The 25,311-nt window shown below is 43.0% G+C and overlaps 1 protein-coding gene across 3 annotated transcripts in view; it reads left to right on the top strand.

The window, feature by feature from the left end:
* The window catches only part of ULK4 (unc-51 like kinase 4), a 1,725,799-nt gene that overhangs the window by 305,006 nt on the left and 1,395,482 nt on the right, over positions 1-25,311 (top strand). For all 3 annotated transcript variants that reach the window (XM_085631567.1, XM_085631566.1, XM_085631568.1), the window contains 2 exons: positions 13,455-13,573; positions 13,678-13,747. In XM_085631567.1, coding sequence (XP_085487693.1) covers positions 13,455-13,573; positions 13,678-13,747 — 189 coding nt within the window. The remainder of the gene's footprint in view (positions 1-13,454; positions 13,574-13,677; positions 13,748-25,311) is intronic.

A 25,311-nucleotide genomic window follows, 5' to 3' on the forward strand; every position in this document is an offset into this window, starting at 1 on the left:
CACCCTTGACATAATCTTCTTCATTGTTTGTTCAACAGAAAGATTCTCCCAGAACAATCTGTTCTCTTCAGTGAGTATTACCACTGTCTCTTCTACTCCTGTCTTGTCTTCCAAATCAGAGCGTAGGGAATTTATTGACTGAAGCAAGTTGCCTACCGTCTTGTCACCCTTACTTCCTAGGGGGCACATCAGGCAACTTCTTCCTCCTATGCAACAGTGCAGGACACGGAGATGTGAAAAAGTCATCCTGTCCTTTCTTTTTCCCAGCTATGTCACAGCATCTAGAGAAACAAAACTAAAATAATAGTGTTCAAGCTCCCGGCTGCATTTTTGTGGGAATTTATCCTTCAGCTCACAATGTAAGGTTATCGATAGAGCTTCATGGCACATATCCCATGCGGACCACAGAGAGGGAGACAGCACCCCAGTAGTTTGCTAAATTTAGGCTATGCAGGCGCCAGTGGTCTGAAAGTCCTGCATGTTGGCCTTGTGGAAAACAGGTAATTGCTTTTCTTGCTCTTCCTTCACATTTTTCCCAGGATGCTATGAAGGTTAGGACATGGTTTCTTTTAAGACGCAACACTCTGGAGTTTCCACCTCTCTCACAGTACTCCCTAGCTGACAACAGTAACAATGCTACCACTTCTAACCTTGAGTCTTACTCAAGGAAGCAGCAGTGGAAGACGTCCACCATCGCCTCCATTATGTTTGGAGCTTGCTCCTGGCTTATTCTGGAGACCATATTTGTCCAAGACGTGGAGCAAAGATTTCCCACCTCTTTGTGTTTATGGGTGATACCTCCACCAGCAAGCATAAATCCATGCCTCAGTACCAATCTCCAGTGCCACCCAGTTTCTCTGTTTCTTTGTGATGTGTTTTGTCAATAATAGGTCCATTATCAATATTGAGATATCTTGTGATCTCTGGGTCTTCAACTAGGCAATAAACATGTTCTTAATGTTGAGCTCAACAACTCTGTTCAAGGACTTCTGACATGATGTGCATGATAATAATTCAGAAGTTCTGGATAACTCTACGTCCCCAGACTATATGGAAAAATATCCCTGTTGTGCAAGGCACCAAAGGCAATTTCACAAGTGACTAATTTGCATCTTTAAAAACATTTCTGGTGTACAGTACACTCTGAATTAGTCAGAGTTTGGCTGAAATCATCATCTTTATTTGGACTATCTTGCCATCTCTCCATTCCTCTGTTAGCGCCTGAATGTCTGCCTCCAGTTGTTCTTTCAGGTGCACAAAATGTTATTTTGTTCTATTTATTGTAATTTTAGACGTGGGAATCTTCCATGTCCATCAATTTGGCTAATGCAAGCTTAGCCTTCAGGGATCTAACCTCTGTGAGAGTCATCAGGGCATTTTGTATTCTCAAGAACATGGCACAATTGCCCATATTTGCAGAGTTGAGATTTATGGAGTTTATACACCTAATGTGGCTTAAGTGAATGGCCTTATCTGGTTTCCCACCCAATTGGCACTGAACTTCAAGTCTGAGTCAAGTTTCACCTGTGGATGATTGCTAGTGCTGACACTTGGGCTGACCACAGCCCCCATTTTTTCTTAAAGCCTTACACCATCAGCAGACTACCACCCAAATAAGTGGAGAAATGCCTGAGGGAATCTGCCAGCCATACTGAACAATTATTAGATAACCTTAATTAAATATAGCACATTCCAAGTGAAAGGATGGATTGTTTCTATATTAAAATATCCAGTGATGCATGATTTAGATGTGCCATTCAGTAGTAATATTGCATGTTGGCCAGCTCCAACCCTCCATCATACGCTCTTCATTAACACTTCTGTAACGCCACTTTAGGTACCTTACCAGCCAGAAGAGGAAGGCAGTCATCATAAGCAGTGCAAACAACCAACAACTGGATTGGTTGATCTGTTTCAGTACTGTCGGCTCCTATCAGAATCTCCACCAAATCCGTCAAATTGCATGCCCAAATTGCATCTTGATTATGGACCACATGTTTACCTAAATACGTAAACCTACTTCTCTTAAGCTGATGACAGGTCTGCCAAGCAGTTTCAGATTCTCCAATCTGCACTGGGAAGGCCATAGAAAAGAGTGAGTATTTCCATTAATCTGTTTTGCACTTGTTAGGAATCAATCAGGATGAGTATTGTATCATCAGTACAGAGTAAGACAAGTTCATTTCTGCTGCATCCCTCCCAAGTCACTGCACTAGGGCATGCCACAGTGGATCCACGCTGCCATAGGCTGGATAACCAGGAAATATGAATAGCGCATCCCTGTTTGTATGCCTCTATAGGGAAAGGAGAAGAGAGAATCCCTCTTAATTTCTTGCAAAGACGGTTATTAAAGATCAGGAAACCAAGATAAATCTCAATTTCAGAAGGCAAAGGAAGCAATTCTCCTAGCTCAGTGTATCAATGGCCTTCTCCAAATCTACTAGGATCCAAGCATTAGGGCATGTGAGCCAGGGCATGATTGAGCACCCTATCATTGTCTGGTAGCTAGACTGGGCATAAATCCATTTTGATCTTGGTGCATCCAAACACATCCACCAATCTATCTGCATGGATCTTGGCTATCATATAGGCCTCCACATTTATAAGTGTAATTAAACTGATGAGACGCATTGGTTAGCCACTAAACCTTCTTTGACTGTCATTGCGATCTTAGTGGTTGACATCCCTTTGCATAGGACTTCCACCCAGACTGCCTTCTCAAATATATCCGAGAGCTGAGAGTTAGCCATGTTTGAGTTTTTCCTGTACAATTCTTTTGTGAATCCAATGAGTCCTTAAATTTTTCCTGTTTGGATCCACCTGTGGCCATTGTTCTGTTATGTTCTCCAAATCAAATTCCTCACATTCAGCACTCCACATCAGGAGGTCTTCTGTGAAGCCCTCCAGATCCGTCTCTTCTGTCTATGTGCTGCTGCACAAAGATTTGGTAATAATCTAGAAAAACATATTCTCTATTTTCCATTCCTGTGTGGTGAACTCTCTTTTGTGTTCTTTATCCTGGGCAGTACAGCTAAACCCCTTTATTTGCATCAGACTCATAGATGTTAGGCTGGGAGACCATCCATGTTAGCATGGCAGCAATCATGTAGCAAATTTTTCACTTCAATCTGTCAATGTTTTGACTTTTCCTCAGTTGTGACTTAATCTCATTCCAGGTTAAGGAGCTCATTCTTGAGTCGCACAAGGATCGCTTGCTTGTCTCGAAGATAGGCCATTGCTTTGCCACTACTTAAATGTTCCCCTGGGGAGAGATTAAACTAACCCTTCATTCATTCTGAAGTATGACTACCTACTCTTTGAAAAAGTCAAAATCCTTATTGGTCAGGTGCCAGGCATTGAAGAGTCAGCACCTCCTTTATCCACTATCACATGGCCCACTCACAACACACCTGGGGAAAGATCTGAGAGGCAACTGGTCAGGATACACACACCTAACACAGGTGCATGTCGGCAGTAGGCATAAAAATGTAGCTAAGACAAGAGAGTGAGTAGTGCACTAAGTGTATATCCACACTTGTGGGTGCCAGCCACTTCATAGATTGTGCCATCCGAATGCGCTTGCTTAATCTTTTAACAAGGTGCCATTATGAGGACCCATGGTCACTAGTGATCCACTTTCCTTTTCTATTGCTGTATTGAAATCACTTCTTACAACTGTCACAGAATACAGTGTGTTTGCCAAAAGAGTGTTCAAGAAATCAAATATGTCTCTAGCTAGCAAGGTGAGTGGCAGGGGAACTATTGACATTCATGAATTTCTAAAGACTGTTTGTGATCACAATATGACAATGTATCCGCCATGCTTATCCAAACTGGAATGTTCATTAATAAAAAATGGATTTTTTTTAACCTAATCACCACTCTCATTGAGCCCCATGTGAACTCTATAGAGAACAAATGTGTACCTATAACACTTTAAGAACCCGCACTTTATGCTCAACCGGGGAATTTTATTGCAATGTGGGAGCCACCATTCAGCATTGCTTAGCAAACTAAGGTTTCAGCCTGTCATTTAGATCACGGTCTTTCCAAGACACCACCCTTAATTGGTCTGGTTCACTTGTATCCCTCAACCCCTGCAATCATATGATTTCCAAAGAAAGTCAAGGTTGGCATATGCCATGCAGGCATAACAAAAAACAGAACCCTTCCAACTCCCTCCCAAAAGAATCAAACTTACCCCTATAATGGAAAAACTACATACTAGAACCTACTGATGTATTAGGCCTTTTACAGACCCTTTAACCATCAATTATAGAAATCGTCTTTTGTGTAGGTCAGTCATGTGGACTCATGAGGAAAATTATTTGTGCTCACAGGGACCCTATAGAGTGGTCTTTGTTACCTGCCTCCATACTACATATCTGAGCTAAATGTTTGTTGCGTCAGATGAGCTCCACTCATCATGAAGGAGTCTGCTACTGAACCTCTGCCAGAGACGACCTGGTAGGGTCCCTGCATTCAGCCACCCAGTGTTAGACTGCCTCAAAAATGTATGTCTTGTTGTTGAAGATTGCTTTAAGCTTCACCAGATAGAGGAACATATAGCTGAGTTTCATGTCACAGAGCTATTTATTGGCATCCTTAAAGAATTAGCACTGCTTCTGTATTATTCATGTGTAGTCTTGGAACGTCTTTATTCAGGACAAGTTAAATGAAAGAGCCATGTGGTGTTGCAGTATGCAGTTCTTACCATTATAGATGATGATTTTGGAAACAGCTGACCTATATGGTGTCCCCAGAGGGTGCTGCAGTACCAGTGCTCTGTGTGCTTTTATAGTAATGAACTAGCCAAACAGATTATCCACCTTCACAAATTATCTGGAAGATCTTGGGATTCATTCCTTCCACTCCATTTGGGATTCCAACCACTCCAAGAGTACTCCATCAAGCATCAGCATTTCTTAGGTCCTGATGCAATAATGAACCATTCTTTCCAATTATCGCTTCAAGCGAGGTCCTGCTATTGTCTATAGCCTTTAACATACGCTCCTAGCAGCATATGGACCTAGAGGTCACCCCTGGCGGCTTCAGTGCAGGTCCCATCAGGAGGAGGTGACCTTCGCAAATATATTTAATAATCCATTGGGGGACTTTTGACCACCTTAAGGACATTCCGTCTTGCTGTTAAGGCTAGTCTGCCCCCTCTTACATAGATTAATTTGAAGTAGATGGGGAGAGACATTGGTGCCTTTGCATATTTCTTGTTTATCTAGTCGGGGATACTGCAACACCCTTCAGTCTCTGCTGATAGGACCATGAACAGTCACCTGCCTGCCTAAGCTGAACAGAAGTTCGCAAACTTTGCCTCTCTAACTCCATTGCTCCACATGAGAATGTTTTTGATTGTTAACTTAGGCATTTTAATTCCTTAGTGGATTCTTTCTGCTTAACCTCTAAGACCTAGGCAATGTAGTATTGACAGTTAACACTTCTCTCCAAGAGCACCTAAAAGCACTCTGGTTCGTGACACCGGCCTTGAATACCTGGTAACACAAGTCTCTCCTGAGACCTCTATGCATGTGCAACATTTAATCCTTGCGACCCTTGTCTGTTTTAGAGTCTGGGTTCTCTGGTTGTATGGCAATGGTCAGTAGACTGTCCATGGCAAGCCAACTGCCTCACAGAGAGATCACCTAAAAACAGACACTACTGGAGGCAAAGGTGTGTGCTGGCCCGTTGGAGCAAGCCCATTTGCAGCACAGCCAAACACAGAGGGCGTGACCATCCCTCCACTAAGCAACCAGTGTGGAGTGAGGAGTGTGGCTCAATGGTTAGAGCGGCAGACCCTGATGCAGAGTTCTGGCCCGAGACCAGGGTTCAATTCCCGCCTCGGCGGGTCTTGGGCTTAATTTCCTCGGACCTGTTAATTCTCGCCTCAGTGCCTATTCTAATCATGGGTCCCACGCTGCAACTCTGGGCAATAGCTTGCTTAACCTCCACAACGGCCCCAACAGCGCTTGGATGCCTGGCCTCACCCTGGGGATGCCCACGAGTGGGCACTTCACAGAGAAAGGCCAGGAAGGGTTCCACAGCGGTATGTGTACAGCGCCTTGAGACCCGTTGCGCTATATAAGCACTACATTACATTACAACCAGCAAGTCTGGTGTACAGATGCCACGATGTACTTCTTCAAACAGGAGGACATGCATCCATAGCGATCCATCCTCCAGTAACACATCAGCCACATGGGAGCCAACTGTCCACTCTGGAATTCCTCCTGCCCACCCAGACTAAAGGGACCCACAGAGAACAGGGGCACTTTTTTCCCAAGCCTCATATCGTTATAGAGCTCCAGTCTTCTTCATGCTGTTTCCCTTATAGCCACAAAGTAACGCATCCATTGTCTACTATACTGCAGATCGATGCATTTAACAGAAGGTCACAGCCTACCCCGTGGCCAGCACCACATCAGCGTCCAGGCAACCTACAGTCTACAGCTGCTCTACATAAAGATTGCCTGGGCCTCCTCGTGATGCATCAGGCGAGCATTGCCAGGCGGCCCAGAACGTCTGTCCATAGGGAAGTCATGGACTATACTCCTAGCCATATTGACACCCTGATCAGTGGTTGTTCTACGTTTTATTACAGCAGGCCTGTGAATGTCTGTATATTGCTGGATTTTAAAGACTTTGGTACAGTACCATAATCAGAGCACATCAACCATGTTCAGTATTTGAAGCAATATCCCATTGCAGTTGTATCCGAAATTCAATCCGAAATTTTTATTTAACTATTGTACAATTTGTGTATCTTTGTCATCCCATTGAAAAAAAAAGTTGTTTGTACAGAGTATGCTTTCTGTACATGGAGTCAGTTGACCATACACGGTTTCTGTGCCCGGAATTAATACATAGAATCTATTTTACAATAAACATTCTTCTTCTTATCATTAATATTATTATGGAGCTTTATAGAGCTCAACTGCAACCTCAAAGGTATCCTGGCACTAGCCTCTTAAAAGGAGGAAGATAACCTAAGGGACAATCTGAGCCAGTTTATGTGGGGAAAAGTCAAGTTTTGAGTGATTTCCTAAACTGAAGCAAGTCTTGACAGGCTCTCAGAGAAAATTGAAGACTATTCCAGAGTTGAGCAGCCCTAACTGAGAACGTGCGGCTGCCCTGTCTAACCTACTGAAATTTAGGAATACATTAAAGGTTTGTGGTTAAGGAGCCAAGATCTCCCAGGGGTATGTAGCATTTACATTTCCTTTGTAGGAAGATGGGACCCTTTTTGTGAATTGCTCTGAAGACAATACATATTTATTTATTTATTTATTTATTTATTTATTTAACTTATATAGCACGTTATAACCACCGGGGTCTCTAAGCGCTGTTTGTCCAGATTACGTAGTGAGGTATGGCATTCACTTGATCCCAGCAATGCGCCTAGGGTCTGCTCCATGCTTGCTTAAAAAGTACAGTTTTTAACTTTTTCCTGAAGGATAGCAAATTGCATTCCTTCCTAAGTTCTGGGGCCAGTTTGTTCCACAAAGCTGGGAGTGTGTTGGAGAAAGCACGTCCCCCCACCGTGGCCAGTTTGAAACGGGATTGGGACAAGAGGGTAGCGTCCGACGAGCGCAAAGTCCTGCCCGGTATATATGGGAGTAGGCGGGATTTCAAATATCTTGGTGCTTTACCATACAGCGCCTTGTGTACGATGCACAATCCTTTAAATACAACCCTCTGCCGAATCGGGAGCCAATGTAGCTCCTGCATCAGGGGGGAAGAGTGGGCAGTCCTGGGTTTCTTATAGATCAACCTGGCTGCATCATTCATAACCCCCTGTAGTTTATCCAGCAACCGCTGGGGTAAACCTATATACAGGGAGTTCCCGTAGTCCAGCCTAGCCAGGATTGTGGCTGAGACCACGTGTCTCAAAGTAGAGAATGAGAGTAATGCAGAGATCTTCCTTAATTGTCGTATCAGGCCTATACAAGTACCCACTACCGTAGTGACTTGTTTTTTCATGGATAGTTAGTCATCCACATATAGGCCCAGACTTTTGACTGCAGTCGCCGGTTTCGGTGGCACACCCAGCTCCACAGGCCAAAATTTCTCGCTCCAGGGGTTGCCCGAGATGGAAATGGGCAACACTTCCGTCTTATCCGGGTTGATTTTTAAGGAGTTCTCGGACATCCAGTTAACCGTGGCTTTGAGTATGTCCTGTAACCTGGTGGACGCTCCCGGGCCATCATCCAGCCGGATGATTATCTGGGTATCATCGGCGTAGTTGTATACTAGGCAGTCCATCCTATTCAGGAGTGCGATTAATGGCTGCAGGTAAATATTAAAGAGTAGGGGTGACAGGGCAGATCCCTGTGGAACCCCGCAGGTGATGGGAGCAGAGGTGGAAAGTAAGTGATTTGAACACACGCCATTCCTTCACTGGAAGCCAGTGGAGCACTGCCAGAGCTCTAGTAGATGAAACATACCTAGGTATATTCATCACCAGCTTAGCAACTGCTGCTTGTACTTGATAGTCTTCTGATCAGGAATTCTGGTGCATCCTAACAAAAAGGCTTTACAAAAATCAAATCTACTTAGGATTGTGCACTATACTACCTCTGCCCCTGCAGATGGTGGTAGAAAAATAGAATTTTCATTAGATTGCGATACAGAGCAAAGCATATTGTCGCTGTCTTGTTGACATGGGCCTCCAAAGATAGATTATCAAAATAGACCCCTAAATTAAAGACCACAGCTGATACTTCCAAACTGTCACTGTTTGCACAAGGCAAGAAAATGGAGGAAAGGATGGCCGATGGTTTGCCAGTTGATCAGCAGAGAATTTCAGTTTTATCTTCGTTAAACTTAAAGGAGTTGCTGCTTAGCCGGTTTGTGACACTCCTCAGGCATTTATGAAACAAGTCCAGCATCTCTGGCCTAGAGTTGCCCAAGGAAAGGATCAGCTGTATATCGTCTGCATAATTAATAAAGTTGATATCATGGGAATGAATAAGGGCCGCAAGATGGCACAGATATATCTTTAAAAGAACTGGGCTTAGAGCTGAGCCCTGGAGCACTCCATATTCTATTGCTTTGAACATGGAATGCAAAGAAGGGAGCAATATTGAAGAGTTCTATCTGTTAAATGGGATTTAATTCACTCAACTATTTGCCCACCAAACCCGATCTTTCTTAATCTGGACATTAGAATCTTAAGGTTAACCATGCCAAATACGGCTTATAGACCAAGTAACACCAAGGCTGCCGTTTTACCCCTAACTACTACCTTCTGCAGCTCATCCAGGACCAGAACTAAACCGGATTCAGTACCATGAGCAGGCCTGAAGCCAGATTGTGCCTCCTCTACTGACATATCATTAAAAAGGTTTTACAGGGAAAGGTAACTGAGGTATTGGCCTATACTTACTAAGAACTAACAGTTTTGCTGTAAGCTGTTTTTTAACAAAAGGATTATTAGCGCTCTTTTCCAGGTGCATGGAACTTCACTCGTTTCTAATGAATGATTTGCAGATCTTTAATAATGATGGATACACACCATCCACTAGCAATTTACAAACTATAGATGGTAATAGTTCTAATAAAGATCCAGATGAAAAGAAACTTTGCTGTTGCCCCAAGAACTTCCTCTTTTATCGATTCAAAGGAATCCAATTTACTAGTACAAATGACAGCAATATCATCCAAAGTAACATCCTCCTCCAGTAAAAGACGGGACACTGGTCTTTGAGGCTTTATATCTAGAATGATGTTCTTGATCTCATTGTTAAAATAAATTTGATAAATTATCACAAAGAGCTTGAGAGGGCTTGACAGCCTGCTTAGTGCACTCTGGGTCAGATGGCTTATGGGCAATGTCAAATATCTTTTTGTGGTATTTGTCACTTCTAGCATAGCTTTGGGATAATATTTATCTTTAAACTTGAGCACACACTTTTTATATCCATGTAAGGCCTTTTTTGTTGTTGTTTATCCTCAGCTGAATAAGACATAAGCTGTTTACTCTCCAACTGTTTACAGGCTACTTTAGCCTGTTTTATTGTTTCTGTATACCAAGGTGAGGAACGTTTTATGCAAGTCTTAACCTCTCTAAGAGGTATTGTTTTAGCTAAGGTCTCTATACTCCTCTCATGTAGAACATTATAATTATCTTCGATTGTACTCTTGGCATAAAAACATACTACCAGATAAAATGTAATCCTTTCCTCTAAGTCGGTCAGTTTAGACCATGCTCTATGCGTGTATTTTTTAAAATCCCCGATCAGAGGCTATATACTTTGCCCACTTAATATAGAAGGTCACTTGTGCATGGTCTGACCAACTTAGTAGGGTGATATCTGCCTTGGAAATTAAATCCTTCGATGCAAAAATGAGATCCACTGTATGTGCCCCTGATGAGTGGGCTCGGACACAAGTTACTATAATCAAATGTTTTTGTCTCATTCTCAGCCCACATATTAAAATCTCCCAAACTAAAAATGTTGGGAGTGTGAGAGTACCCATTTGAAATATACTCGGAGAAGGTTTGTGCAAAAGATACCACCGTGCCCGTTTACCACATAAAATTCCAGAAAGCAAACTGCCCTTTTGCTCTCTCTAGGAGAAACCTAGGATCTCGGCACCCTCCAATTTATCTAAGTGCATAGTAAAAAAGTCCCATTAGTCCTTGAAGATTATGGCTACCCCGCCCCCTCTTTTGCCATCCCTGGACTGATGTAGGACCTTGTAGCTCGTAGGTGAGGTTATGCCAAAATCATTGTTTGAATCTTGCGAGGCCCATGTTTCTGGAACAATCCCGTAACAATGCCGCTATTGCTAAGTCTGCTACAGAGCCCTACTTGTTTCCTCCACAACACCATCACTGACCCAGACTCAAGCAGGAGTCTCTCAAAAATGATTTTACCTTTGAGGAAGTGATGTCCTGGATTGTTAAGCATCAGCCCTCTAAGATCCTATGTGCCAATACCTACTCAGTGGTGTTTTATAAAAACCTTCTGCCCTACTCTAGCCCCAGTCTTTCCATGCCCTTACAATTCAGTGGTGACATCACGCATCATCTCCACAGTGTTGATGCTAAAATCCTCACAAGGCATCCTAATGCATTGTCTTAACCGTTTTATGCAGAGACTAATAGGTCCTGATCAGTTTGGATACTTACCTGAGAGAGGCTCTTGCAAAAACGCAAAACAAATCATTCACATGCTGGACAATATCACTTGCACCAGAAAAATGCCCCTTCTCTTATCAATAGACACTGAGAAAGGGTTTAATTGCATACATTGGGCCTTGGAAAGTGTCTTAACAGACTAGGACTGAGCCCTAAATACAGAACTTGGATCCTAAGACGCTACTCGCAGATCTTAGCTAGGGTAATAATAAATTGCGTTCTCTATTACCGTTTCCAGCTGAGCTGGGCCACGAGACAGGGTCTCTGTTTCCTCCTTCATATGTGCTTTACTTGGACCCCTTGCTGAAAAAATCAGGGCCAACCCTGAGATTGCGGGGATCTCAATTGGCAGACAGAAAAACAATGTTTCTCTATATGCCTATGATGTGCATGTGACATTGTAAGATCCACTGCGCTCAACACCATCCCTCTTTGAGCAAGTATCAAGCTTCAAAATTAACCTCTAGAAAACCCAGATAGTAAATATATCTACACCCAAAAGACACACAGGATGCACCACAATGTATTTTTCTACCGGTCTGGGCAAAGCCACATATTCAGTACCGGGATTTAAAATGTGGCTCTTTCTAGACAAAATGGCAACCCCCAAGTGTTCCGAATTAGTGGCCTTCCAATCATGGCACATTTCAGGCCTATCCTGGCTGGGCAGAATCACAGTAATTAAGATGACGCTTCTGCCCAAAATTATTTGTGTTACAAACTCTCCCAGTGCAACCCCTGCCCGAAGACTATGGATAGGATGCAGAAACTGATAGAGAGTTTGATCTGGCAGGGCAGAAAGCCTGTTTAGTAAGGAAACTCGTTTATTTGCTGCAGGAGGTGGTTGGATGGGAATGCTCAATCTCACAAAGTGCTGTCTTAGAATACTATTGTGGAATGGAACAAAAGCGAATTTGAAAAGCACTGCTTGCTTCACTGATAACACACTGCTGAGATCCACATATGAAGGTGCCAAGGTTGAACAAAAGTCATAGGCTCTGGTGGCTCTACTCCTCGACGGTCACTAGATTGATGGTACAGGCTTAGGACTCAAAGGGAGTCTACTTCATCCCATTAACCACTGACCCTTATCATAGGTAACCTGACTTTACACCTTTGGTGTCTGTGGAGGATTGGTTCCAATTGCAGAATGCTAATTGTAAAAGAACAGAGAAGTGCAGCGGGGATACAGTCCTTTGAACAGATTAAGGCAGACTTCGGGTCCCGGCAAAAGTAAGACTGAGATATTGGCGTATTAGGCAGTGGGTTACTCGGGCATCAATTATGCTGTACTTTAGTTGGCCGTTTACCCCTTTTGAAAATGGGTCTTAAGTAAGAGGGACAGCTAACATCTACTATCTGATATTTACAAGCTCCTTAGCGTTAGATAGACCTCGGCACTGGATCATAAGCCAGACCACTTCGAAAAAGTGTGGAGCCCTTGTATATCATTTTTAGCTAGAATTTTTAGAACTTTCTAGCTCACCATATTTGAAAATTCTGCAGATGACTCTGGATCAACATCCTAAGTCCTAGGGTGGTACCGACTGAACACCAAGCATACACATGTTGCTGTGGTTGGTACCAGCACGAACAACTATTATCAGGACTGTGATCAATGAAGGGTAGGCGTTACAACAATATATGTAGATTGTCTGGGAACAGGGAGGGTGCGATCCCGCTGGTTGAACCTTAAAAGTTTAAGGTATATTTCTTACTGTGCTGGCTTCCTCTATCTTTACTATTTTTGACCTTACACTCACTAGCCTTTGGTTAGAGGAAGGCGTATGTGTAAAAAAAAAAAAAAAGACTTCAACTATAAAGTAGTTGTTGTAACATATTTTTGATATTGTAATTTTGTAGCTGCTGGATATTTTAATAGTTTTTTAGTTGGTGATTTATTCTTGTCTTAACAAGCATATGGAAGACTTAGGAGGTAGCATGTTTTCTTTTCTTCCCTTTTTCTTTTTGTGGTGCATGCTTGCAATAAAAAAAACAGTTACACCAACTTGCCATGGCCAGACCCATTGAATTTGCCATTACTTGTTTATATATACTGAAGTTAATAACTATTTTTTGCATATGTTTTCTGATGTGTTGCTCAGTATGCTATGGAATGAAGGTATAAATGTAGGTGAAAGTAGACTCACTGGCCTTCTGTCACTCCGTAGAAGGTGAAAACCTATTTGCATATGTTGTAAAACTCAAATTTATACGAAAACTGAATTAAAGCATAATATATTAAAGTTGGATTTAGAAAAGTGTTTACTGATTTATTTGTGTTTTTTTGTTTAAACAGTCATGAAAACAGTTTATCAGTTACAACTAAAGACCAGAAGGACCAGTCAGATCAGGTGTCCGAATCTACGCCAACTGGACCTGACAACAATCAGCAATTTAACAAAGGATTTAAGCTGGGTATGCTGGCTCTGATGTGTTAAGCTAATTTTGCAGTATTTCCATTTTATTGGTGTGACATTGAAGGCATTAAATGCTCTGCTAACTTTTCTTTTTTTTACTAGAAAATCCTGCTGAATTACGTCCTAAAAGCGCACTTGATGGAGAATCGAATGAGTCCATCTTTCTTCTTAGGTATGACAATTAAGAGACAAATATTCAATTCTAATTTTTCTTGTGTTGAGCTTTGTTAGAATTCATTGCCATTGGAGATGGAATTATGAAAATCCGGTTATTAAAATTGCCCTATAATTGTTCTATGCGATAGTCAATTGAAATTTTGTTTAAGTAAGAAAACTGGATTAATTAAAGAAAAGGAGGATTAGCAGTTTGTAGTTGAAGCAAAATAAATAAAAACACGGCCGACTGGTACAGAGCAACTGAGAATAAATGTAGTCTGGTATTTAAATACATCAAGTTTTAAGTCCTAAATAGAAGGAATGATGTCTTAAATTGAGAGATGTTCTAGATGGGCTAAAATAAAGGACATTATGAAAATTGAGCAAGACTGTGGGCTCCAGCTGGTGTATATTCAAAATCCTGACTGTGCAATGCATCGGTCCAAAATGAGTAGCGTCATAGCCCTGCTATTAGTCTTTGAGGGTCCTAAATGAAGTACCATCAATGTCAGAAATTGCAACCTCCGTAGATCCTAAAAGTAGGTCAATACGATTTATACAGGAATGCTACTGTCACGTCCTGTACATTGTTTGTGGTAACTGTCCCACATTCTCAATATCTACAGCAAGACTCCCATATTCTTCTTGCACTTGACTTCCTGATCGTTGCTCCTTTGCTCCCAGGGTCTATCAAATGCCAATCATCGTTCTTCCCGAGCCATCACATGCGTCTACTGTTCATATGTTTACTGGTGCTTCTGCAGCTTTGCGTTCAGTATTGCCTCACTCTGTTGGTATCTCTGCCACCCTGCAACATTATTACCACTGCTTGAGAAGGTGAAGATTAAGGAGAAATCTTTCTTGGCAGTCTTGGGCATGCAGGAATCCTGACCTCAGTATAGACCCATCTGATGAAGCATTGCCGACAAGAAATTTACTAAAGGCAATGTTCCCATTCTTTTATGGCCATCAGGTATTTCAAGTTACAATATGTTTGAGTGTGTATATGGCAGATCATTAATATGCTCCTTGAATCACAGTTTCACTCTTTCCCCAGTTTGTTTGTTCTCAGTTCTCATCTACATGGCTCTTCTTTCACTCTTTACGTTTTTTCTAAGAACCAGATGGAGTTATCATGTTTGTTTATTTGGCTAGAATCTGCTTCAGCTCTACCACAAAAGTGCTGTTTGAAGTCACCTTGTTTTCTTTCAGTATTTATTCTTACTGAAATGCACTCATCAAATAACGCAGATAAAAAACAAGGTTGAGGTCACCGATTGTCAAAACTCTTTGTGCACATTGGGCAACAAAATGATAACACCTGGAGAGAACTCAAGTTTCTTTTGGTCTCACTGATGTAAAATTGCCGCACCCCGGCCCGTAAAAACAGGCATAAACCCAGTGGTTTCATAGACTTCTATTTTCTTAAGGAAATACAATCAAGATTGTAAAGGATATGGGACTTATTTGCATATTTTGAGACATCCAATTGATTAGAAAAATGCTTGGGTTTTTAGAATTTTTGATTTTTTGTTTTTTCTTGGCTGTTTTGCACACAGAGCTAGTGTTTGACAGCAGGTGTTGCCACCTTTATTTTTCATTGGCTTTGTGTTGGCAGCACCTGCATACTATGAGTATGCCTTGGAACCCCCTGCAACAGGTCTGTCAATAACTTATACTAGTGGGAACCTCACTCTGCTTTTCATTTTTGTGACTCCTCCCTCACCATGACACGCCAGATCAACGCCGTCCAGCTTCAACTGCCTCTGCATCCTCCGAAAGACCTTCAAATGGATTCCCCCTGAACACAGAAAAAACGTAACCCACGCACTCATAACCAGCAGACTGGACTACGGGGATGCCATCTACGCCCGCATCAACAGGACCCTGCTACACTAGCTCCAAGCCATCCAGAATGCAGCGGCCAGTCTCGTCCTCGGGACCCCACGACACGAACACATGACGCAACACCTTCGAGACCTACACTGGCTCCCAGTCGAGAAGAGAATAACCTACAAGCTTCTCACCCACACCTACAAATCCCTCCACAACATCGGACCCAAATACCTCAACAATAGTCAGTTTCAATGCACCCAAAAGAACTTTCCGATCGGCAGACCTCGCCCTAGCAGAGACACTCCGCAGAAGCAGAACAGGAGGAAGGGCCGTTTCCTACCTCGCAGCCAAAACCTGGAACGAACTACCGGCCAACCTCAGACGATCCCCCAACCTGCACATCTTCAGGAAGGACCTCAAGACCTCTTCGAATGATCCAGAGCTGCCCACCCCTAGTGCCTTGAGACACTCACTGGTGAGTAGCGCACTTTACAAACCCTCAATTGATTGATTGATTGATTGATTGAATATCTATGTTCAAAAAGAATTAATGAAGGGTGTGGTTTGTGAAAGCTTTGTTTCTAGAGCGTCATAATATTTTTTTGTTGTTATTTGGAATCATCCTGCTCAGTAATTCCATTTACTTTGTTGTGTTAAGAGACTGGCTATTGCAAACAGTTGCAGAGGAGTTAAACCTGATCTGTTTGAACTCTTGCCTTGAAAGGAGTTCTAAAGGGTGATTCAGACATGTGAGCTCCTTAGTGCAGGACCTGATATGGGGGGGATGGTCGACGAAGAGTATCCCTGAGCACGTTACAGCGTCCCATGACAGAAGGTGGTCTGGGAGTGCCAGATTTTGAGCTGTATATGCTGGCTGCCCAGCTGCAATGGCTAGCACAGTGGCTGGAGGGCGTGAACGTGGAGGGAACCTGGTTGATGGAACCAAATGACAAACCTAAAGCACTGCTAGCAAAGTTACTGAGACCGACGTTTGCCACCCCCTATCGGTCGGCGTTGCAACTCACAGATCTGCAAACCTGGAAGTGCTGCGTGCGCAGACAGGGGGGGTCCCCATGGTACACCACCACACTGTCATTAGTTGGGCTTCCTCATGGAGATTGACACCATGGACGGAGGTCGGTCTGGACACTGTGGGCGAATGTTATCAGTATGGCTCCCAAGTCCCGTACGTTGTCCTGATGGACAGCTGTGGTCTCTCCCCGGGCCAGTTCCTACATTATGAGACTTTTGTCCGCACTTTTGGACAGTTGTGGGACGTGGGTAGTGAGGAGCCGGTGACCCATCCGGTGCTACATGCGCTGATCACCTTGGGTACCACGATGGCACCAAGTGAAGTTCAATCCATGCGCCCGTAGGCGTCATATATTATACGAAGATCAGTAAATATACAGAACAGTTGTAACAGCACTGTAGGGTATAAATAGCCAGGCAACCCTAGTGATATGTGTACAAAGTGCTCGTGACAGTGAAGTAACGGCGCAAGTGACAACGTGAAAGATACCACAGCAGAAGGCGCAAAAGAATATACAGTATTTACAGATTAAAAGGTTCAAACATCAACTTATTCAATGGTACAGTTCGTGATTTCGGTTATGTTAATGAACCAGGGGTCAGAGTACGCCTAGGGAGTTCGAGCTGGTGGGCAATGGTCGACGGCGTTTCGATCCTCTCAAATTAGGATCATCCTCAGGACCTGGGTTGCCTATTTGTGGAGTGCTCTGAAGCGCATTGAATAAAGCGCTGGTGTAGGAGATGAAGCAACGTTGATGAAAAGGCAGGCGGTGGAATGAAGAGCAATTATTGGAAGGAGTCCATCGCGCAGTCGCTGTAGAATGGAGTTCGGGGAGAAACCGAGGACGTGCGGTTGGTAGTCACTCGAGGTTAGCTGTGAATTCCGGGACAAGTCACAGTCGTGTACTAGTACACGACTGTGACTTGTCCGATACTGCGGATTTATTCCTGACCCCTGAAATCATCTGATGCCCCTGGCTCATCGACTGGGCCGGCTCCACCGCCCCTCGAGTGACGAACAAACCGCACGTCCTCGTTTTTCTCTTCCCGGAATTCACAGCTAACCTCGAGTGACTACCAACCGCACGTCCTCGGTTTCTCCCCGAACTCCATTCTACAGCTACTGCGCGATGGACTCCTTCCAATAATTGCTCTTCATTCCACCGCCTGCCTTTTCATCAACGTTGCTTCATCTCCTACACCAGCGCATTATTCAATGCGCTTCAGAGCACTCCACAAATAGGCAACCCAGGTCCTGAGGATGATCCTAATTTGAGAGGATCGAAACGCCGTCGACCATTGCCCACCAGCTCGAACTCCCTAGGCGTACTCTGACCCCTGGTTCATTAACATAACCGAAATCACGAACTGTACCATTGAATAAGTTGATGTTTGAACCTTTTAATCTGTAAATACTGTATATTCTTTTGCGCCTTCTGCTGTGGTATCTTTCACGTTGTCACTTGCGCCGTTACTTCACTGTCACGAGCACTTTGTACACATATCACTAGGGTTGCCTGGCTATTTATACCCTACAGTGCTGTTACAACTGTTCTGTATATTTACTGATCTTCGTATAATATATGACGCCTACGGGCGCATGGATTGAACTATTTGAAGTCTCCTCTCTTTTGTTCGCTAAACTGTAATGTCTTGTACATACAGATTTAAGTAATTACATTATATCCTGCTGAGATATTGTTGCTTTTATACTGTACTCACCCAGATCTCAGTTTGGTCTATGGGTAAAACTCCTGTGGTTTTTCTATACCAAGTGAAGTGGCATCATGAAGCCTTGGTCTCCCCGTCCATTGCTCTGCTGAGGGAGCTCCGGGAGAGGTGGGAGAGGGCGGCAGATAGAGAGCTTACTGATGCAGAATGGAGTACAATCCTTCGGTCCCCCAAGAAGATCTCACGGAACACTAGACTCAAATACAAACAGTTCAATTACATACTCAAGGTCTACATGACTCCTCACAGACTCAATGTCATGTATGGTGAAGTGAGAAACTGCCCGAGGTGTAAGCATGCGGACGCGGGCTTTGTATACATGACTTGGAGCTGCGGCATTATCCATACATATTGGGGGGGGCTTCTAGCCAAGATCAAGGAAGCGCTGGGGAGGGAACAAGTACCCATGATGGAGACCTCCTTACTAGGACTTTTTCCACGACCAACTAAACAGAAGGTGGGAAAAGATTAATTGATTTGACCTTGGGACTGGCCAAGCGAAGGATAGCCCTAGAGTGGAAGTCCTCTTCTGGGCCACAGGTAACCAGCTGGAATCGAGACATCATTAGTTGGGCTGGAGCGGAGGGTAGAGCCCTCAGCTGGGAGGAATCGAGAGGCATCCGGAAGCAGCCTATAGCAGACCTTTGGAAGGAGGCTCTGGCGGTCTGGGAGAATCCAGGACAAGACCAGGATACAGGAGAGGAGACTGGGAGTGACAGTGGGTGACCCAAGTTTTATCATAATAGACGGCCAACTTTCAACAGGGACTGACATGTGCAGATAAACACTTAAAAGGAAAATACAGACCTCTGGTTGAGAAGCGTCTATGCGCCCCGATGGGGATTAGAAAGAGAAGGAAGACCACCCCTGGGAGACATGCACTATATGACATTTAAAGCTTAATGTAACTAATAACTCCGAGTCGGGTGCTCCACGACCCCCCTCTGCACGAAATTTTGTTAATTGTTTATGTATTGTAATAAGGAGCTGGAATCGATGAGGGCATTACCGAACCCGGGTCTGCGGCGGGAAGCCACTCACCAGTAGCGATAGGCATTGTACAGGGAAAAGATGGATAAAGTGAACCCCACTGACTGGTAGTCATGATTCAGGGAGGGTGAAGGTAAACCCGCACAACAATGGTCAATATTAAAATGTGTTATCAGGCTAGAATATATGTGGAAATGCCTTAGTGATGATTAAGAAATGTAAAGTAAATAACTGAGTTATATATGTGTGCAAATATCTTAAAATACAAATGCCAATAAAATATGTTTGAAAGAAAAAATGTAAAGCCAACATCCCCTTCGGCCATGCATGGTGGAGTGTTGGGCGCAGGTCCTGGCATGCAGCCAGGCACTGCATCAAATCCCCATAGGCAGTCAACTCCACACTGCGCTCGGTCTTCAGCTGTGCACATAAGGGAGTTGGCAACAGGGCCAAGCTTTCGTGGGCCCCTGGTACCCCATCCCTATGGCCAATATCTAAGAGGAGGTGGGTGTGCAGTCCTCCCCCCTGAGCCCTATTAGGCCCTGGGGACTCCATCCCCCGGACCCAAATATAAAAAAGGGGAGGGGTACCACGCGGCCCACCTTACTGAGCCTTATAAGGCCCCGGGGATTCCATCCCCCAGGGCCAAACCAATTTAAAAAAGGAGGGAGGACTATTATTTGTGCCCTCGCCATGCACTGCTAATTACCTCACATATCACATCACTCATGACATGTTGTATGACATTGTTGATAATATCACTGCAACATTTGCCATGAAATCATTGATGAGAAATCTGTGCATGGCTTGGTTGCGAGTCATAGTCACCTTAGGGAATGAGTTATAGTTGTGATATCTATAGCTGGGGAATTTTAGTGGTTTTGTTCCTTTAAAATGGTATGTTTTAACTGCCATTTTCACCTAACTATAATGTCAGTATAATCTTTGCTTATATACTTATATATATCATTCAGACAAACACTTCTTTGCCACGCCTAAACCAGTCAGAATAAAGTGTGATGCTGAAGGGCACACCCGCAAATCTTTAAAACAAAGCAATCCAAGTAAATGCTCTCTCAGGATCAGTTGCAATAAGTATGAACTTTATTTCCACAGCACCCCATGACGTGTTTCTCCCTCCAGCAGCATTGATCACAGGCTGCCAGAGGCCAAAATGCCTCGTGGGATGCCATGGAAATAAAATTTGTTCTCTTTGCAGCTAATTCTGAGAGAGTTTACTTGGATTACTTTGCTATCTGTCTCTATATATCTATCTAGCTAGCTAGCCAGCTAGCTAGCTAGCAGTCTGTCTAGACATTCACTGAAAAAACAAAGGTGATAGTGACGTTGTAGTTGGGTGAAATTGTCAGTTAAATCGTAACAATTTAAATTAAAACAAAACACTGAAATTGACCAGTTACAGTTTACTGAGCTAACGATAACTTGTGCCCCCACTATGCCCAGTGTTGACATCAATGATGAGATTTTATTACTGATGTAGTTAATTATATCATTGAACATGTCATATGTGATACAATCTGTGAGGGCATAAACAGAGCATTGTTGGAGGGCACAGAAACAATAGTAAGAGATCTCTGTTGAAGGAATTTGTGAAAGGGATTTTTTTAAGGTTTTTAAATATTATATTTCTGCCATTTATGAAATTTGATTTTGATTTGGTATTCATTATGGAGAGCTGGGTTTGATAGGATGAGATGTTTTACCTGCATTTCATGCAACCACTTCATGGGATGCAGGGCTACAAAGAAAAACACAGTCACAAGAAAACCTCAGGGGACACTATCGTACATAAAAAATAATACCATCACCTCTGTGCAATCTGTACTAGTTAGGTTCATCTTCTCTACAAACATAGCTTACTACATAGACCCTCATCACAAATCTCAGCCTTATGGCAACTTTCATAGACTCCATCAGCCCCAGTTTGCTGGAACACCCTATCCTATGCATTCATTCATTAACACTGGGTTTGATAGAGTTGTCTTAGTCACCACTATATCTTTAATCTCCAAACCAAGTCTATCCATTTAAACAAGCATGTTTTCGGGTCTACACATAAAGCAGAGCATAATGTGGATACCATCTTTGCAATTAATGAACCTCTACCTTGCTTTGACCAATACTGATTTTCTTGTAGTGACCATGGTACGGTAGCATTTGGATTTCTTCTCTCATCAAGCAACAAACCTCCCTATAAGCGGAGAGGCAAGACTTGCACCTGATCGTGGAACAACATCTCCATTACTGACCTATGTGTAAAGTTGATCAATACTTCCCGCTCTCCTTATTCCATTGCATGACAAGCAGCCACATTCTCTTCATGAACCATTGATGGCTGCTCTGTCAAGGAAACTCTTGGCGACTACTGTGTCATCAAAACAGCCAACGGCTGCCCGTCAATGGCTACACCAACGACAACTGCAGCAAAAAGATAGATACCAGGCCAAAGTAAGATTAAACAAAGAGTTCCAGGAGCAATATTCCTATGAGGATTCATTTAAAGAGCAGTTCTTTCAAGAACCAATGAAGCAGTTTCCAGTAGCTCTGGTTACATATCTTTGCCAGATGATTAATGACTGACTATTTTAAAAGATTTCCAGATAGAGGAACTCAAGCCAGATAACAGCATCAACCATTGGTGTCCTCAGTTGGTATTTCTCCTAGATTACAAGCACAAGCTACACGGCAACGTGTGATTCCCCAACCATGACAACTGGATCCATTAACCATCCATGATGATTATGTGGATGAAGGAGATGATGGTGATCAGCTGGAGGAGGACGAAATACCTCATGGCCAGGCAACAACTACAATAATCGAATGGGATGACTACCTTACACCAATATCAGCCTCTCCAACGCCTCTAACAGCCAGTTCACTACCTGATGACATAGAGGGTTTTAACATTCTCTTAGAAAAAGCTACTAAATGGTTTGATCTTCCAATGGCAGTATAACAAATTGATGGGTTCCCATATGATTTCAAGGAAACTGCCAGGAAATCTGTGAAGTCAATACCCATAGTAGAACAAATATGGGCAGAAGGTCTTAAGCTAATGAAAGACCCTGCAATGGTGGTGCAGTAATACCTAGATTAGGTAAGAAATATGAGGTCCCTGACAATTCTCCAACTTGTTTAATAGAGCATTCAAAGTTAGTTTCGGTAATTATGCAAGCAGCACAAAGAAGATTTAGGACTAATACTATACCATGTTCTCCCGATTAAAGAAGGTAAGGGATTGCATAATATCGGAAAGCATTTTTAAGCCATGGCCACAATGCCCATAAGAACGTCCAATGCCGTAGCTATACTGGGCAGATATTATTGCCAGATGTGGTCGGACTTAGCACTATTCATTGACTGTCTACCAGAAGACAAGAAACAGGAAGTAAAATCCATTCTTCAGGAGGGACAAAGAACGTCCTGAAAAATTGCCACAGCAATGAACAAGGCTTTGGCTAGTTTCAGGTAAATGGGGGCGCAACAGTTTTAAAATGCCGAGGCTGGCTAAAGGCAACATCTTCTAGGCCAGAGGTACAGTCAAAAATGTTTCACATGCCTTACAATGGTAACTCTTTTTCAGAAGCATATCGATGATGTGCTCCAACAGAAACAAGCTGATTCGGAGACAGAAAGGTCCCTAGGTGTGCTTCAACAGCATCTTTTTCAAACATTTTGTAGTTCTAGAGGCAGAGATCAGTACATTTTCAGAGGATGCTACCAATCCACAAGATATCGGCCTCGGAGTCAGTATCAAAAGGGATATCACGAACATCCTGTGCAGCAGTATCGACCTCCACTTGCTGCAGCTTACCCCAGACAGCACAACATAAGGAAATCTGCAGGTAATGGTTAAGGACATGAGTCCCGCAAATGACAGGGACAGTTCTATGACAGCGGTCACCCTTTTACTGGCAGCGCCCTTGAATGTAAGAGACACTCTTTACAACTTTTACGAGAATTGGAGATCCATGCCTTTAGATAGCCTAGTTTTTGCCATTATCCCACAATGTCACATCCTAGAATTTACTCAAAATCCTCCTCGAAATTCACCTCGAAGGAGGTCCGTAAAAGGAGGAAATGAAGTCGCTTATACTCAAGGAAAAAATAGAAAAGGTTCCACAAGCACACAAACACAGGTTTCTACTCCAACTTGTTTCTCCTAAAGAAAAAGAATGGGAAGTGGAGACTGGTATTAGATCTTAGACAGTTCAACAAATAACTCAAAAAACAGTTATTCAGAAGTATTACACTGCAGAATATACTGCAACTGCTTAACCCAGGAGATTAAATGACATCACTAGATCTACATGCTTACTTTCATGTCCACATCCATTCCAAACCCAAGAGGCATCTCCGATTCAAGGTGGCCGGATGTCATTGCCAACACAAAGTCCTCTCTTTTGGATTAAAATCTGCATCAAGAATATTTACCAAATGCATGGCTCTGGTAGCAGCCTACCTGAAATGAAATTGACACCAGATCTTCCCATATTTGAATGACTGGCTAATAAAATCATCTTTGTACCAGGCTGCAGTCTGTAACACAAAAGTCTGTCTTCAGATTTTCAACAGCTAGGGCCTCAAATTAACAGAGAAAAAAAATCCTGCCTTATTCTGAGCACACATACTACGTTTCTAGGGTCACTTCATGACAAAAAGGTCTGCAAGGCTTTTCCTAGAAAAAAAGTGGGTATTCCCAAAATAACTCTCGCTTCTGTACTCTCAAGAAAAATATCTGTTTCAGTCAGGCAGTACAAATTGTTCCTGAAAATTATTTCGGCCTGCATTCCATCCCCAACTGTCACAGGTTCATGAGACCACTACAGGACAAACAATGGAAACAAGTAATGGTATCCTTCGATGAGGTAATCAGGATAACATTGGAAATGTTAACTGCCATGAAATGGTGGATAAAAAAGACAACATTTCAACGGGTTTAACTTTTCTCATCAAGACACCACATTAAGTGTTGACAGCGGATGTATTCATGGAGGATTGGAGAGCTTTTCCGAAGATGGCGAAATCCGACCTTAGACCTATTTGCTATTTATTCCACTCAATCGGAAAAGCTGATACTATGCAAGCAGATTTCCCCACAAGGGCTCTTGGGGGAATGCCTTTCAGATTGCATGGGCAGAAATCTTGCATACGCCTTCCTGTCACTAACTGTGGTTCCGTGGATGCTCAACAAGTCAGAGGGCACCGTGTCAACTCATTTTAGTATCTCCGGTGTGGCCAAGGCATTTTATGGTACACAGAACTTCTTCTCATGTCGGAACAGCAAAACATTCCACTCAAACCAGTCCCAGGAATGCTTTCAATGAACAATGCACAGGTGAGCCACCTGAATATAGAATCACTCAATTTAGCTACCTGGCTCCTGAGCACATGAGTTCAACCAATTGAATATGTTGCAACAGTGCAGACATATAATAGCTAAAGCGAGAGCAGACTCTTCAAATAAAGCATATGAGGCAAAATGGCTAAGATTTTACAACTGATGTTCTTCAAATAATTACCATCCTTTTTCTTCAACCTCAGCACTAGTATTGCCATATCTACTCAGCTTAGCTCACTCTGACTTATCACATATCTCAATCAAAGTTCCCCTTGCACCGATATCTAGTTTCAGGAGATCCTGGAATCAAAGATCCCAATGGTCGGACAGGGTCATAACAGAATTTTCAAGAGGGCTGTTTAGAACTTGCCCTCCGATTAACGAAAAAAAAACCCAGCCAATTTCATGGAAGAAACACAGTTGTGGCCCAATTAATGTAGGACCTTTCAAACCTAACCTATCACAAGGCTCCAGTATCTTTCATGGAAGATGGCTCTTCTTGTAGCCCTGACTTTGGCTGGGAGAATTAGTGAACTATAGTTGACAATAAACTGCCATACCTGCACTTTAAAAAAGACAGAGAGGCACATGCATCAAGCAAAATACCGGTCGCAAACGGACCGATTCGC

The sequence above is a fragment of the Triturus cristatus genome, chromosome 10 (genome assembly GCF_964204655.1).
Source record: "Triturus cristatus chromosome 10, aTriCri1.1, whole genome shotgun sequence".
In the NCBI taxonomy this organism is placed as follows: domain Eukaryota; kingdom Metazoa; phylum Chordata; class Amphibia; order Caudata; family Salamandridae; genus Triturus; species Triturus cristatus.